The sequence below is a fragment of the Poeciliopsis prolifica genome, unplaced genomic scaffold (assembly GCF_027474105.1).
Source record: "Poeciliopsis prolifica strain line A6 unplaced genomic scaffold, Auburn_PproV2 SCAFFOLD115, whole genome shotgun sequence".
NCBI classification, from domain to species: Eukaryota; Metazoa; Chordata; class Actinopteri; order Cyprinodontiformes; family Poeciliidae; genus Poeciliopsis; species Poeciliopsis prolifica.
This window is the reverse complement of record NW_026562490.1, coordinates 419002-432532: the sequence shown is the minus strand read 5'-3', so window position 1 is coordinate 432532 and position 13531 is coordinate 419002. Positions and strand designations below refer to the sequence as shown.

Genomic DNA, 13531 nt, shown 5'->3' with positions numbered 1-13531 from the left:
AAATTGTTGCATTCTGAGTCAGCCATTTCTCTTCAGCATACTACTAATGGGATTTGGTGCACTAGTTTTAAAAGTGGTTTTGTCATAGAGTTTTTTTTATTTGCTAGAGCTGGGAAGTTTATCACCTTTTGATTAGAAGTTTAACCTAAAAAAATAAACTTAAGCCGATTTAAAAGCTTACTACCTACCTGGCCCGATGAGATGACGTTGCTGCAGAGCACCATGAGCTGTTTGAAGAAGGATTTGGTGGAATTGAAAGAAAAATACAAGGATATAGAAGAACACAAGAGGTACAATAGCAGAATCCTCAATATCCCTGAAACACATTACTGAATTACTCACCCAATTGCCCCACAGTTTGAAAGAAACTGTGACTGACCACTAACACTGGAATTTGGGCAAAGGGGAAAATGAGTGTCAGGTCACGGGTCATGAACATTAAGGAGTATGCGGAGATACTACGTCATGTGTGCAGCCATACCCCTCTTCAATTCAATGGAGAACTGATCAGCATTTTCCCAATTCCACTACGACAACAACACTTCCTATGCCTCGAAACAGCTTCTATTATAGTCTCACTGTGAGGAACTCATTCAGCAGGTCTGGAATATCTTTTCCCTGGGAAAGAGTAGTCTGGGGATAATCACGACCAGATCAAGTTTAGATCTGGTACTGGTCCAGAAGAGCCTCCATTTGTTCAATTCTTCTTATCACAATACTTACTTCTGGGTCTATGACCATACAATTGAAAATGTTACACCGTGCGCATATCTCTCCTTCTCAACGAAGTAAGTTCAATGCTAGCCTCTCGCCATTATGTCTAAAATGTAAAACAGAGACTGGTAGTCTTACACATTGTTACTGGTCCTGTAGGAAAATTCAACATTTTTGGTGTATAATAAAATGTGATTTAGATAAGATTTTCTCTGTTGGCACACAATTCAATCCATTGTATTTTCTACTTGGTTTAACTGACACCGGTATTATTGGTAAATATCACCGTCAACATTACAGAATGCTTACTTTTTGTGCAAGAAAATGTGTGATACTGAATTGGATTTCTGACAAAACACCAAGTAAATCACAATGACTAACTACAGAAGTGGACTATATATCTCTGGACTATTTAACAAGCAAATTGCATGATAAAGAAGATAACTTTCATAAAGTTTGGGAACCTTCTATGTCTTATGTAAGATTTGAAATTTCTGCACTATTTTGGAGAGGATTTGTAATTTGAGGAGGACCGAATTACAAACATCTGAAATGCTCTGGTGTAGACCATTTGTCTTCCATTATTATTATTGTTATTACTATTATTTCTTTTTTTCTCTTTTTTTCTGTATGTAACTATAAGAGCTGGATTGTTCTTTTGTTCTTGTATTTGTTTATTTGTCAAAAACATTGAAAACCAATAAATATAATTATTTTAAAAAAAATTCACATTATGTTCTGCAGTATTTCATTTTACATGTCACTTTGTTTCAAATACCACATAAATGCTTGTCTCTTTATTTCAACTCTTTTACAGCTGCCCCAGTGGAGATGTGTTTTTTCCATACCCTCTTGTCCAGCACCGCAGCCACCCTCCTGACGCTAAAAGAAGCTTCATTCTCATTGGGCGAAATTTCTACCAGTGGCACTGTTGCGCAGAGCAAGGTACCCACCTCCTGGAATTTATCAGTGTAAAAAAACAGACGTCTAGTGTGACGTATGGTACTGCCAGCCGCCTTAGCAATGTCAGGTGTATCACAGGCACTACTTGAACAACTTCCACTTCAATTCAATAGCCATATGCTATGCAGATGATGCATCACAGATTTTCAACATTATAGCAGCCTATCTCCAGGATTTTAGATGCACCCTCAGTTCAACATACCTTAATCCAGTGGCTGAATGTCCTCCTCAGTTCAATTGAATTCAGCTTAATTACATAGCACCAATTCACAACAATCTTGTCTCAAGGCATTTTACAAAAAATAATTTAAATTCATTCATATATATGTGCATTACAATTGATCCCAGTCATGAAACGGTACAGCATGTTGAATTAGTTACTTAAAGTTGTAAAGAAAATGGAATAGATTGCATCAAGCCACTAACTTGCAACCAAAAATTCAAATCAAAGAATAGTAGAAGAAAATGAGAAAAAGTAGTCAGTTTTTCCTCCAGTAGAACCATAACCTTTATCAAAAAGAAAGGATTTAACCCCAGTCCTAAAAGTAGGCAATGTCGGTCTCACAGTCTACGAATGGGAGCTGGTTCCATGGAAGAGGAGCCTGATTACTAAACGATCTGCCTCTCATTCTACTTTTTGAAATTCTAGAAACCAGCAGTAAAACTGCAGTCTGAGAACAAAGTGATTTGTTTGGAACATATGGAAGAATCAGATGTGAAAAGGAGAATTTTGGATTTAACAGCCAGCCAAAAAAATCAATCAAATAAATCATTTTATTTTATGTAATAATTACTGTGTGGAAAAAATGTGTTGTCCTAATGAAAATGAAAATACCAGACCATAAAGAAAGTTGCTACAAAATGTCATAAGGAGCTGAGTCTTGTAAGCTTCTGCATAAATTTAAATCGCTTTCTTTCTGAAGTACATTGTTGTTTTAGCCTTGTGCGAAGTGTGAAAGACCAAAGCCATGTTTTGTGCCAAAGCTTTTGAATATCCTGTACTTGCTCCTGCTCTCTGATGCTGTGTTTCTCTGTCAATGCCAGCTGTCTAACACTCATGTGTTATTTTGCAAACATTTGCTTCCATCATTATATGTTGAGCTGTGTTTCACTGTCCACCTTGCCTTGCTGTTTGTACCATCTCTGTTTGACTGCAGAAGACAGTTCAGATGAGGAAATCTCCCCAGGGCTAAATAGGTTCACACGTAAGTTTGGCTCTTAGCTTAACAATAACAATAAAACTGGTGAATTATAATTTTTTTTTTTTTTTCATTTTTCTTCAATGAATGGTACAATATATCATCTGTCACAGAATTCAACAACAAATGAGCTGTCTTCAAATTAACCTTTTTGCTTGAGGCATGAAATTTAATTTTAAATATATATATATATATATAATATATATATATATATATATATATATATATATATTATATATATATATATATATAATATATATATATATATATATATATATATATATATATATATATATATATATATATATATATATATATATATATATATATACAGTGCCATGCGAGAGTATTTGGCCCCCTTAAACTTTTCAACCTTTTGCCTTTTTTCAGGCTTCAAACATAAAGAACAAACATTTTTATTATTTTGTGAAGAATCAACAAGTAGGATACAATTGTGAGGTGAAAGGAAATTTATTGGATATTTTAAACTACTTTAACAAACAAAAAGCTGCAAAGTGTGACGTGCAATATTGTTCGGCCCCTTTGTAGCGCCACTTTTTGCTGTGACTACAATTACAAGTTACTTGGTTTTGTCTCTATCAGTTATGCACATCAAGAGACAGAAATTCTTGCCCATTCTTCCTTGCAAAACAGCTGGAGCTCAGTGAGGTTGGATGGAGAGCGCTTGTGAACATCAGTTTTCAGCTCTTTCCACAGATTCTCAATTGGATTCAGATCTGGACTTTCACCAGGATTTGTTCATTTGTGAGCCAATCCATTGGCTTTATGTTTGCAATTATTGTCTTGTTGTCCCAGTCTCAGATCTTTAAAGACCCCAACAGGTTTTCTTCCAGAATGGACCTGTATTCGGTTCCATCCATCTTTCCATCAATTTTAACCATCTTCCCTGTCCCTGCTGAAGAAAAACAAGCCCAAACCATTATGCTGCCACCACCATGTTTAACAGAGGGTTCGGGGTTCAGAGTGTGTTCAGGGTGATGAGCTGTGTTGCTTTTATGCCAAACATACAGTTTTTTTGATTTTGGTTTCATCTGACCAGAGCAACTTCTTCCACATTTGGTGTGTCTGCCAGGTGGCTTGTGGCAAACTTTAAATTAGACTTTTTATGGATATCTTTGAAAAATATTTTTCTTCTTGCCATTCTCCCATAAAGGCCAGATTTGTGCAGTGTACCACTGATTGTTGTCCTAGAGACAGACTCTCCCACCTCAGCTGTAGATCTCTGTAGATTCAGAGTGCAGAGTGATCATGGTGATGGGTCTGCATCTCTGATCGGTCTTCTTCTTGTTCCAGTGAGTTTGCTGCACTGAAAGTAAAGGGGCCCAATAATATTACACGCCCCACTTTCAAGTTTATTTTAAAAAGTTTAAAATATTCAAAACATTTTGTTCCACTTCACTATTGTGTCCCACTTGTTGATTCTTCACAAAATAATACAAATTTGAGATCTTTTTGTTTGAAGCCTCAAAAGTGGTAAAAGGTTAAAAAGTTTAAGAAGCCTGAATACTTTCACAAGGCATATATATATAAACTTATATTATTGCTGTAATTTGACTGAAGCTTCTGTTGACTGTTTGAGAATATAAGAATAAGAATATGAAACACTTATTTGAGAGCCCCTATAAAAGGATTGTAATATGTGACTTGAGACATTTTTCTGTCCCATTTTTCCAAATTTTGTCTTTTCATTTGCCAGCTCACAAGGGCTTCCAACGGTTTGAGGCTCTGGAGCAGAGTGATCTGATAACTCATGGCCATCCTGAAGCAGCACAAGTTCCCCGACAGAGATTCCTGTTCATCAGCATTGTGGAGAAAAAGGTAATAGTTTACATGAAACTGTAATTATATGTCTGCTGCTGGGGCCAAATAAAGAAAACACATTTAGGAACTTAAAAGCTATTCTTGTTGATTTCAATATTGTGAAATTATGTGGCAAAGTTATGAATATGAATGAAATGTTTGTATTTTCCCTACTCATAACTAGATTACAAGCTATGCAGTGTAGCAACAGAGTTGTCATTAGATTGTCTAAACACACACAGTTTCTCAAAATTCAGTTCTTGGGCCACAGTAAGTTGATATCTGCAGACACAGAAACAATGAGAAACAATATTCTGTAGTGAAAATGCTAAACATGTCTATTCTCAATGTTTTTTGAATATTCATAGTTGGTCTGTATTTTGTAGGTGACTCTGTACAGTTATAACTGGTCTGTGGACCTGGGTGCATCTCTGAACCGTGAACTGGTACGCCTTATAAAATGGCAGAATGCGAGGGCTCATGTTGTTCATTGCCTGTTCAACCAAAAGATGGGCCTCTTCCATCACCATTGCTTCTCTGATCCACCTCTTCAGGAACTGGATTCCAAGCTGGTATGTAAAACTCAACAATAAAATTTTTGAAGTAATCTAATCAAGTTGACTGCTATTGATATAACATTATTACAGCAATTATTATCAATTAATGCTAAAATATAACCATATGATGGGAAAATGAAGTGATATTAAGAAATGTGGATATAGACACTCAAGACTTATAACACTCCTAACAAAAGCACAGATTGTGAAGTGTGTCATAAATATCCTCATTTTAAACATCCACACACTTTTACTTTTGATCTGACATTATAAGTTGCTTCAGACAAAAAGATTATTCCAGAAAAGGCATTAATCTTTGATATAATGCTGTTGTTCATCAGAAAAGGACCTACCATAACAGTATTCCTCCAAGCTCCAGTAAATGCTTTGTAGTGCCTTCACCATATGAAAAAAACAACTAAAGTCAGTCAGCTAAATTCTCCCTTGATATCATGACTCTGAGGAAAGTTGTTTTCTTGTCCACAGCCTTATTGACACTAAAGAAGTGTGAAACGAAAAGACACAAAAAGGATATATTACTTAAGCTTTTTTCATATAAACGTGTACATATATGTTTGATATAAATTAATGAAATAATATTCCACATGATTTAGATTCTTGTTCTTAGTTTACTGTTTTGCACAAATTAAAAGCCTTTAATATTTAAGGATTTTCAATACATATAAGCACTAAATAACATATGTATTGCAGTAGCTTGGTCTAATAAGGAATTACCAAAAGTAGTGTGAAACTTGCAATAAACATTCATAAGTACTTGAAATCAAACTTAACAAACCAGAAATTATGTGAAAAAAAAAGGTCTTCAGGGCGGTGACCAATACCTTCTTAAAAAACTGATAGATTCTGACATAATTCCATTATGGCTAAAAGTAACGTTGTACATATGGCATAAAATATTAAAGCAAGTAAAGATTGCAAGAACTGCTAAAATTTTTAGATGGGCTGCTTACGATAAGAGATTTTCTCCCCACAAGAATGGAGAAGAGATTTACACAGTGATCACAAAAGGCATAACAAGTTACTGGAAGCTTACAAGCAATAGTGAATTAAAACTTACAAGCAATAGTGAATTAAAACTTACAAGCAATAGTGAATTAAAACTTACAAGCAATAGTGAATTAAAACTTACAAGCAATAGTGAATTAAAAAGTTTCAAACAACTTCAAGATAGCTATACCCTGGAAAAATGTGACTTTTTTTTAGATATCTTCAGCTAAGACATCACTACAATAAAAGTTGAAAACTTTTGGAGGAGGACGAGACAGGTATACTTAAAATCCTATTAGATTCAAGCAACGGAAGACCTCCCAAAAAACAATATAAAGACTACACTCATGTCTACAAACAGAGACAAAATGTAATACAACAAATCTTAAGGTTAAATAAGAAAAAGAAGCCAAAATAACGATAATTGATGATGTTTGATTAAATATATGCAGTTCTGTAATTCACATGTCAAGTTCTGGCCGGTGGAAAGAATTTTCCTGGAAAGGCATGGTGCATTTTTTTGTTACACCCAACATTAAAAATAAACATTAACAATGCTGAAAAGGCAAAATGCTGGATGAACTGAGGGAATGTGTCTCTAGAAAATGTCATGTTTTCTGGGAATGTGTTAAATCGCATCCTATTGGGTCCTTCTTAGGTTGGGCATTTAAACTACACCTCCTCTCCCAGATTTTACTAAATCTACAAAGCTGATACAGATCCTGATGTTTTTAGCAGCAAGAGGGGCCTCAAAGTCAAATTCTGCACATGGGACCTGCATGATGAGCTAAATTCAATGCACTGCACACAGAGATGTCCAGCAAACAGGAGGTTTAATTCAATGGCGTTAACGTGGCTTTGTATGTCTTCCATTTCGTGTCTGTTGAGTGAAAATGAAAATGTTTTGGTTGACTTAGTAAACAAAGCATTTGACATGGTTTGATGCATCGATTAACCAGAAAAATACTAAAAATAAGAAAGAAGTAATATTAAACCAGTGTGATGGATGATCATGAGGCGAGTGCTAACCTGCATGATTTAGCACTGGTTCTTTAATCACTAATGCACTGGCCAACCAGGAACAAACACATAAACTTTATCAATGCAGAGAGAGCCAGGCTCTCGGCAACATGTTGAGATGGAAAAGCCGTACATAAGTCTTTGTTCACAAATATAAATCATTCTCATCACTCCCTCAGCGCCTCTCTGAAAGCGCAACTAGAAGTTATTTCTGCGGTTTACGTAGAGCAACCAGAGCTAACGCTGAGGTGGGTTTTAAACTCTTAACTTGATCAAAAACTTTGAAAAGAAAGATAATTCCCCACAGGTGTTGATGTAAATATCTATAAAGGTTAGTCTGAGTCCAGTTTCAGTGAAAGAAGGCGTGCGCGTAATCCGCGCGGAGGTAAACTTCAGAGATCAAGCAGTGGCAGCACTCTCCCGGTTTTAAATATATATAAAAAGATTATTTAGAGTGAAATAATGATGAAGTTGAGTCAGAGCTTCCTCAAAACACATGTACTCCATAGATGTGTTTTGAGAACACGCCGCCAATTGTAGGTAAATTTTGAGCAGGTTTCTTTGACCCTGTCTTTATCGTTTCACAAATGTTTCTTAGAGGCTTAAAATTTTTATAGTGCACAAAATTTTTGATTGCTTAGTTCAGATTAGTCTTATGTTTCAACAATGTCTTCCAGGATCCTAACCCATTCCTTAGTCCTTCAATGGAGCCTGATGCCTTACTGCGCAGTGCAGTTGCCCCTTTGCCCAGCAAGGAGCAGGGGAGGCTTGGAGGTTCCGGCCGAAGTCTTGCTCCACTTCATTTCCCCTCTGAGCTACTTCCCTTCGATGAGGCTCTGAGGGATGTCTGCACTATCCGACCCTTGACAGAAGGAGATGTAGTGGTTCGACATAGTAACCAGCTCTTGGAGATGAAGACCGCTGAGCGCAGAGGTAATCTTAGCACTAACTATCAGAATATCTTGGGCCTGTGTTCCTATTCTGTCTATGAATCGGGTCATATTTTTGTGTATTCCATGGCAGAAATGGAGAAGCAGATGAAGATTGAAAACTTGTTTGTCACTTGGCAGCAGAGATCAGCACAGTCTAACATGCCCATATCTGTAAGTATTTCAATTGTGATCAGGAACCATTTGTCAAAACATAATTAATTTTAATTTGGTTTAACCTGGTTCAGAAATTTATAGCTGTTCTGATCATGTTTGTAGCCCATCTGAGAGAAATGTTGGCTGCAGTGTTTAGGTAGCCAGGATTTTTCTCCCTGCTTTTCTGAACTGCCCAAAAAAGAAGCACCTGGCAGTCCTTTTTCTTTCTTTATTTGAAGTGAATGAAGTTTTGCTTTCCTTATAAAGGCTGTTGTCAGACACTGTAACACTTGAAGAGATAACTTCTGAAATTATACTGATTTCTAACTGTTTGGTACAAACATAGGCACTTTCTACATAAGTCTGCAGTCTGACTTTGCTCAGTGATTCACATTAGATATTTCCTCTACTGCCAAAAGTTGTGTGAAAATTGTATCACATTACATACATTTAGTCATGTTCTCAAAGGTATTGGCTACCTTTTATAAATTACATCAATAAACATTGTTAAACTGGTTTTTAGCTTTGAAGTTCATTAAATTGCAATGGATCACATTCTTTTCAAATCTTCCAATAATATTTTGCTGCAATAACCATCCCTCCAGGGAACAGATTTGGAGACTCTGAAGCAGTCATCAAGGCTTGTCCACTACTGTGCCACCCCACTTCTTTTTGACCCTGGCTTCCGTAAGCAAATTCAAGAGGAACCAACTCAGACTATTGTAAAGGCATGTATTCTATCTAAAGAGTTTCGAAAACATTACTCCCACTTGTATTGTTAAGGGAACCACATGGTCAAAACAAAAATCATACCTTTTGCCAAAAACAATGCGTCAAGTTATTGTTTAAACTATGTTTTTCATGCACTGTTAATTTAAGAAACATCACAGTTTTTCTAACTGACAAAAATGAGACTAGATGTTTCTTGTTTTACATCAGTTTGCACTACTGAAAAAAATTCTAAAAAATCTTTTTTGAAATTAGTTTAAAAATCAAGTAATGACATCTGGCCCATTTCTTAACCTCCTATCAATTCCAATTTTTTTGTCCAATTGGATTTTTTTGTGTGTGTTCATTCATATATATACAACATGTATGTGTTCTCCAGTACGAACTACAAACTGCCTGAAAGTGTCCCACAGTTGAGGGCACAATAATGTCATAATAAACACAGTGTTTTGCTAACTGCCATAAAAAAAGAAGTGCTCAGTGTTTGTGGAAGTAAGTGTGGATGGTAATAGTGGAGCATATCTTACAATTTTGAAGTTGTCGTCTGATCGTAGCCAGAACATAAACAACTCAAACCTTAAATCAGTCATTATAGTTGTTTTTCTTCCCCTTGGGCATATCAGAACAGAGAATAGTGATATTTAAGTATCAATGACACAAAATTTTCTGGTCGAATGCGACCTGGACGTCAAGTTTCAATCGGATACCTATCAGATTTCCAAGTGGCCTGGGTCGCATTAGAAAAGATTCCAACCTGTGCTGTTCAGACTGTCATTAAAAGATCAGATACAGGTCACATTATGTCACCAAAATTGGAATTGAGTCACTTCAGGCTACATTGTGGATTCAGACCTTTATAGAATAGGCTCAAATTGCTGATTTGTGTATGAATGCACAAATCTGTTGCATATCAGACTTAGACTTCCTTTATTGTCATTGTACAAAAAAAACACAAGGTGAATCTTGACAACGAAATGTCGTTACTTGGCTACCAGTGTAGCAGAGCTAAAACCTTATATTACCCATAAATAAATAATACAATACAAGTGCCATAGAATACACAGGTTCAGTGTTGTGAACAAAACTAAACTAAAGTGCATGTATTGACCATGTCCATGGGGGGTGATTTGGTTTGTGAGTGTGTGGCAACTCCTCCATACTTATTGAACAATTCGAGGTTGAAGTTAAAGAATTTGTATTTCACAATTTATTTGTGGAAATTGTAACTGTGTGTATACTTTTTATATTTGTACATTCTTAACATTTGTGTGTGCATTTGACCATGTATTTCCAAGTACCCAAACTTAAGTACAAAATATTTTTTCCAGTTTACAAATCACATTTCACACAAACAACTATCCAGTGTTACACACAAACAGGCTTACACTAATTACAAGTGCAGTATTACATACACACCATTTTCTCACCATAGTTCTGGCACTTGAAACTGTAAGATTTACCTCACATAATAGGTTGTTTCTTTTGTGTTCAGAAGATCTGTTATTTGGTTAACATTCATTTATCAAAGAATGAGAATCTGTCTCAATAAGTAGAGAAAGATTAATATTTGTCTTGAAGTTTCTTTATTCGATCACAAAAGCATTCAAAGACCTCCTGACTACATCTCACAGACTGCAGTCAGGAGAAGAGCCCTGAAAGACACATTGTTATATAGTCACAGCAAGGCAAAGACCCACCTAAAGTTTGATCTTCTCTCTACTGTCAGATGAACCACAGGGACAATCCTTCCCCCCACCTCATGAACTATCCCTCACCTCTTGGAGGGGATAGTTTTATGGCAGGAAAGAGAGCAGGAAAAACATCTAATTATTCTTTGTCAGTTACTCATGGGTGCTGGGTCAAACAAGGATACAAATTATATTCCACACGTCAGTCCTTTAAGACGATTGCCAGATCAAGCTTTTTACCCAAGATATCTTCAAGTCTCTTCTACTATTTAAGCTGCGGAAACATCTAAACATTTGCTGGAAACTTCTTTAATGGAAAAACACAGCAGATACAATCAGTAAATAAATGTATTATCAGTTCCATCAAAGGTAAAATAAGGCTAAAGATTACATTTTCTATTACATTGGCAACAATAATGGCTATTATTGCTTTACTAAAGTCTGTGGAACTCATTTATTTTATAAACATATTTTCAGAAAAGGCATCGCTCCAGTGACTCCACATCGTCAGGCCGAGATCGAAGCTACAGCACTGATTCAGCCGACATGTTTCCAAGCCGAATGAAAGAGGAGCCATGGCTGCTTGAGATTTCTAATAACTTCCTTCAGCAGTACATTCAGTACCTGCAGAGCATGGGCTTCATTCTAGTTCAGGTCCGGCCTCCATCCCCCGCTCGGAGGTGTGTGATTGCAAGAATAGTTTTTTTCTAGATTCCCCTATTAATGGATTCTGGCAACCTATGACCAACTAATCTTATTGGTTAAAAATGTTGAAGTGGCAAGCATTGCCCACTTTCAATTTCAATGCAGATTTCCAGCCTTTGTGCTCTACCCACTAATCTCTCATCTCTCTGAAAGTATTGCCAGAGCACGTGCTGCCATGCTGAGCTCCATGTCATTGGAAGGAAGGATGTCCTTTTCTTACGTGAAGCAGAAGAGTGAAGACAACCCTAAGGTTAATATTCAATTCGCAAATGCAAAACTTGTTTGTAAACAAACGCATACACTGGAGACAAACTTAGTGAGATTATAGCAGTTGTTAGAGTACTTTCTAACAACTGTCAATTTTTTTTGAAGTGCCTCAAAAATATATTATCTCTTTATGTGGAGAGATAAAAATGATATATGGAAATTTATGCCACAAAATGACATACACAGAATATTGAAAAGGCTCATTGTGGAGAGATAAGGCCTTTAAATAGCTTTTCCAGGAGCACATGGAATTGAACCCACAACTTTCTCCACAATCGGCCGCCTCCTTGGTTGCGTTTTTGAACAAGACACTTCACCGGCCTTGCCTGCTATTGGTGGTAAAGTAAATGCTGGTGGCTAGCAAGGCTGTGATACACTGGGGAAACCCCGGATCTTAAATATTTTAATGATAGTTTAAGAGACAGATAACTGATATATCACTCCATCAATTAACACCTGGGTATTTAAAAAAAAGTCTACCATTCTGAATTAAGCATATTCATATCATGGAAATATATTCTGGTAGAGAATTTAAGACTGTTTCCTGAATCTAATTTCCAGACCTCAGGATCTGGCGCGACTTCATATCACCTCCAGAGAGCGCTGCCAGGTGGGATTGTGTTGATGGAACTGGCTTTTCAGGTGAGACATCAATTATCAGTCCTTTTTCTTTAATAATTTAGTAATTCTGTACATTAGAATAGAAATATTGTCTTGCAAAGCTGAAATTTGCGAAACAATAAAGCATTGCATAATCAATTAAACTATAATCTTTAAGCATTTTTTATGTTACAGACTTATAGATGAGTTCAGTATTTACCTGAATGTTTCCCTGTACTGGGACTCTATTCTCCATTCAAACATTTTGCTAATCACAACTTTTGCTGTACTGTTATTCTACCAGGGTTGTTACTTTTGTGTAAAGCAGTATGCACTGGAGTGTTCCCGCATCCCCATGGGCCAAACAGTCAACTCCCAGGTAAATATCACTGCTCAACACATAGCAGAACAAGTTATTTGATTTTCTTTAGTTCACAAAATAAGAATAGAAAAACAGATAACGAGCGCTCAATTTAGATTTTTATGATTTTGTTTTTAACAAGTGATCTGACCTGGAAGTTCCCTCTGCCCCCACATTATACAGAGACTTGTTTTAGGAGAGTCGTCCATAGCCACATTGATCATGATTACAAGAAAGCCTTACACTCTGACTTTGTTTTGTACACAAAGCTAAAGTTGCCATCTGAATGTAGCTTCTGATTCAGTAAATAGCTGAAAGGCTAGTCCACCCAATTTTTTGCAATCTTGAAACTTTAACCTGCTCTGGTTAAAAACCTGGAACATTCTGCCAGTCATTTTGACTTCAATGTCAGAATTTGGACTTTAATCTAAAGAAATAATCTTGCACATCAGTGGGTCACATAAAATGTTATGGGCTCTTTATGCTCTTCCATGGTTTACCACCTCATAATAATTTTTCACACATTTATAAATAAAAATCTTTGTCCCCATCATGAGATTATTTACTTATAACTTATTAAATTCATCTGACTAAACATAATGAACAACTTTTGAGTTGATTCTTTCTGCTGGTTCTTTGCTCTGGATTTATGAACCAGAAACATTAAATAATGTCTTATTTAATTTTATCAACCTGTATGTAGTCAGAGATTTATAACTGGATGCTTTATTTATAATACTTGTTATTTATTACAATGACATAAAAGCAGATATTCAGCCCAGTTTGGAGGTCTGCTTTTGGTTTAATAAACAAA

The 13531-nt window shown here is 36.1% G+C and overlaps 1 protein-coding gene across 5 annotated transcripts in view; it reads left to right on the top strand.

Moving 5' to 3' along the window:
- The window catches only part of szt2 (SZT2 subunit of KICSTOR complex), a 122596-nt gene that overhangs the window by 91045 nt on the left and 18020 nt on the right, over window positions 1–13531 (top strand). For 4 of the 5 annotated variants that reach the window (XM_055024132.1, XM_055024131.1, XM_055024128.1 and 1 more), the window contains exons 56-66: window positions 1532–1659; window positions 2835–2882; window positions 4594–4715; window positions 5084–5269; window positions 7960–8215; window positions 8306–8385; window positions 8973–9095; window positions 11262–11464; window positions 11643–11739; window positions 12318–12398; window positions 12661–12735. In XM_055024132.1, the coding sequence (XP_054880107.1) occupies window positions 1532–1659; window positions 2835–2882; window positions 4594–4715; window positions 5084–5269; window positions 7960–8215; window positions 8306–8385; window positions 8973–9095; window positions 11262–11464; window positions 11643–11739; window positions 12318–12398; window positions 12661–12735 (1399 nt within the window). The remainder of the gene's footprint in view (window positions 1–1531; window positions 1660–2834; window positions 2883–4593; window positions 4716–5083; window positions 5270–7959; window positions 8216–8305; window positions 8386–8972; window positions 9096–11261; window positions 11465–11642; window positions 11740–12317; window positions 12399–12660; window positions 12736–13531) is intronic. The other variant, XM_055024130.1, reaches the window with a different exon arrangement.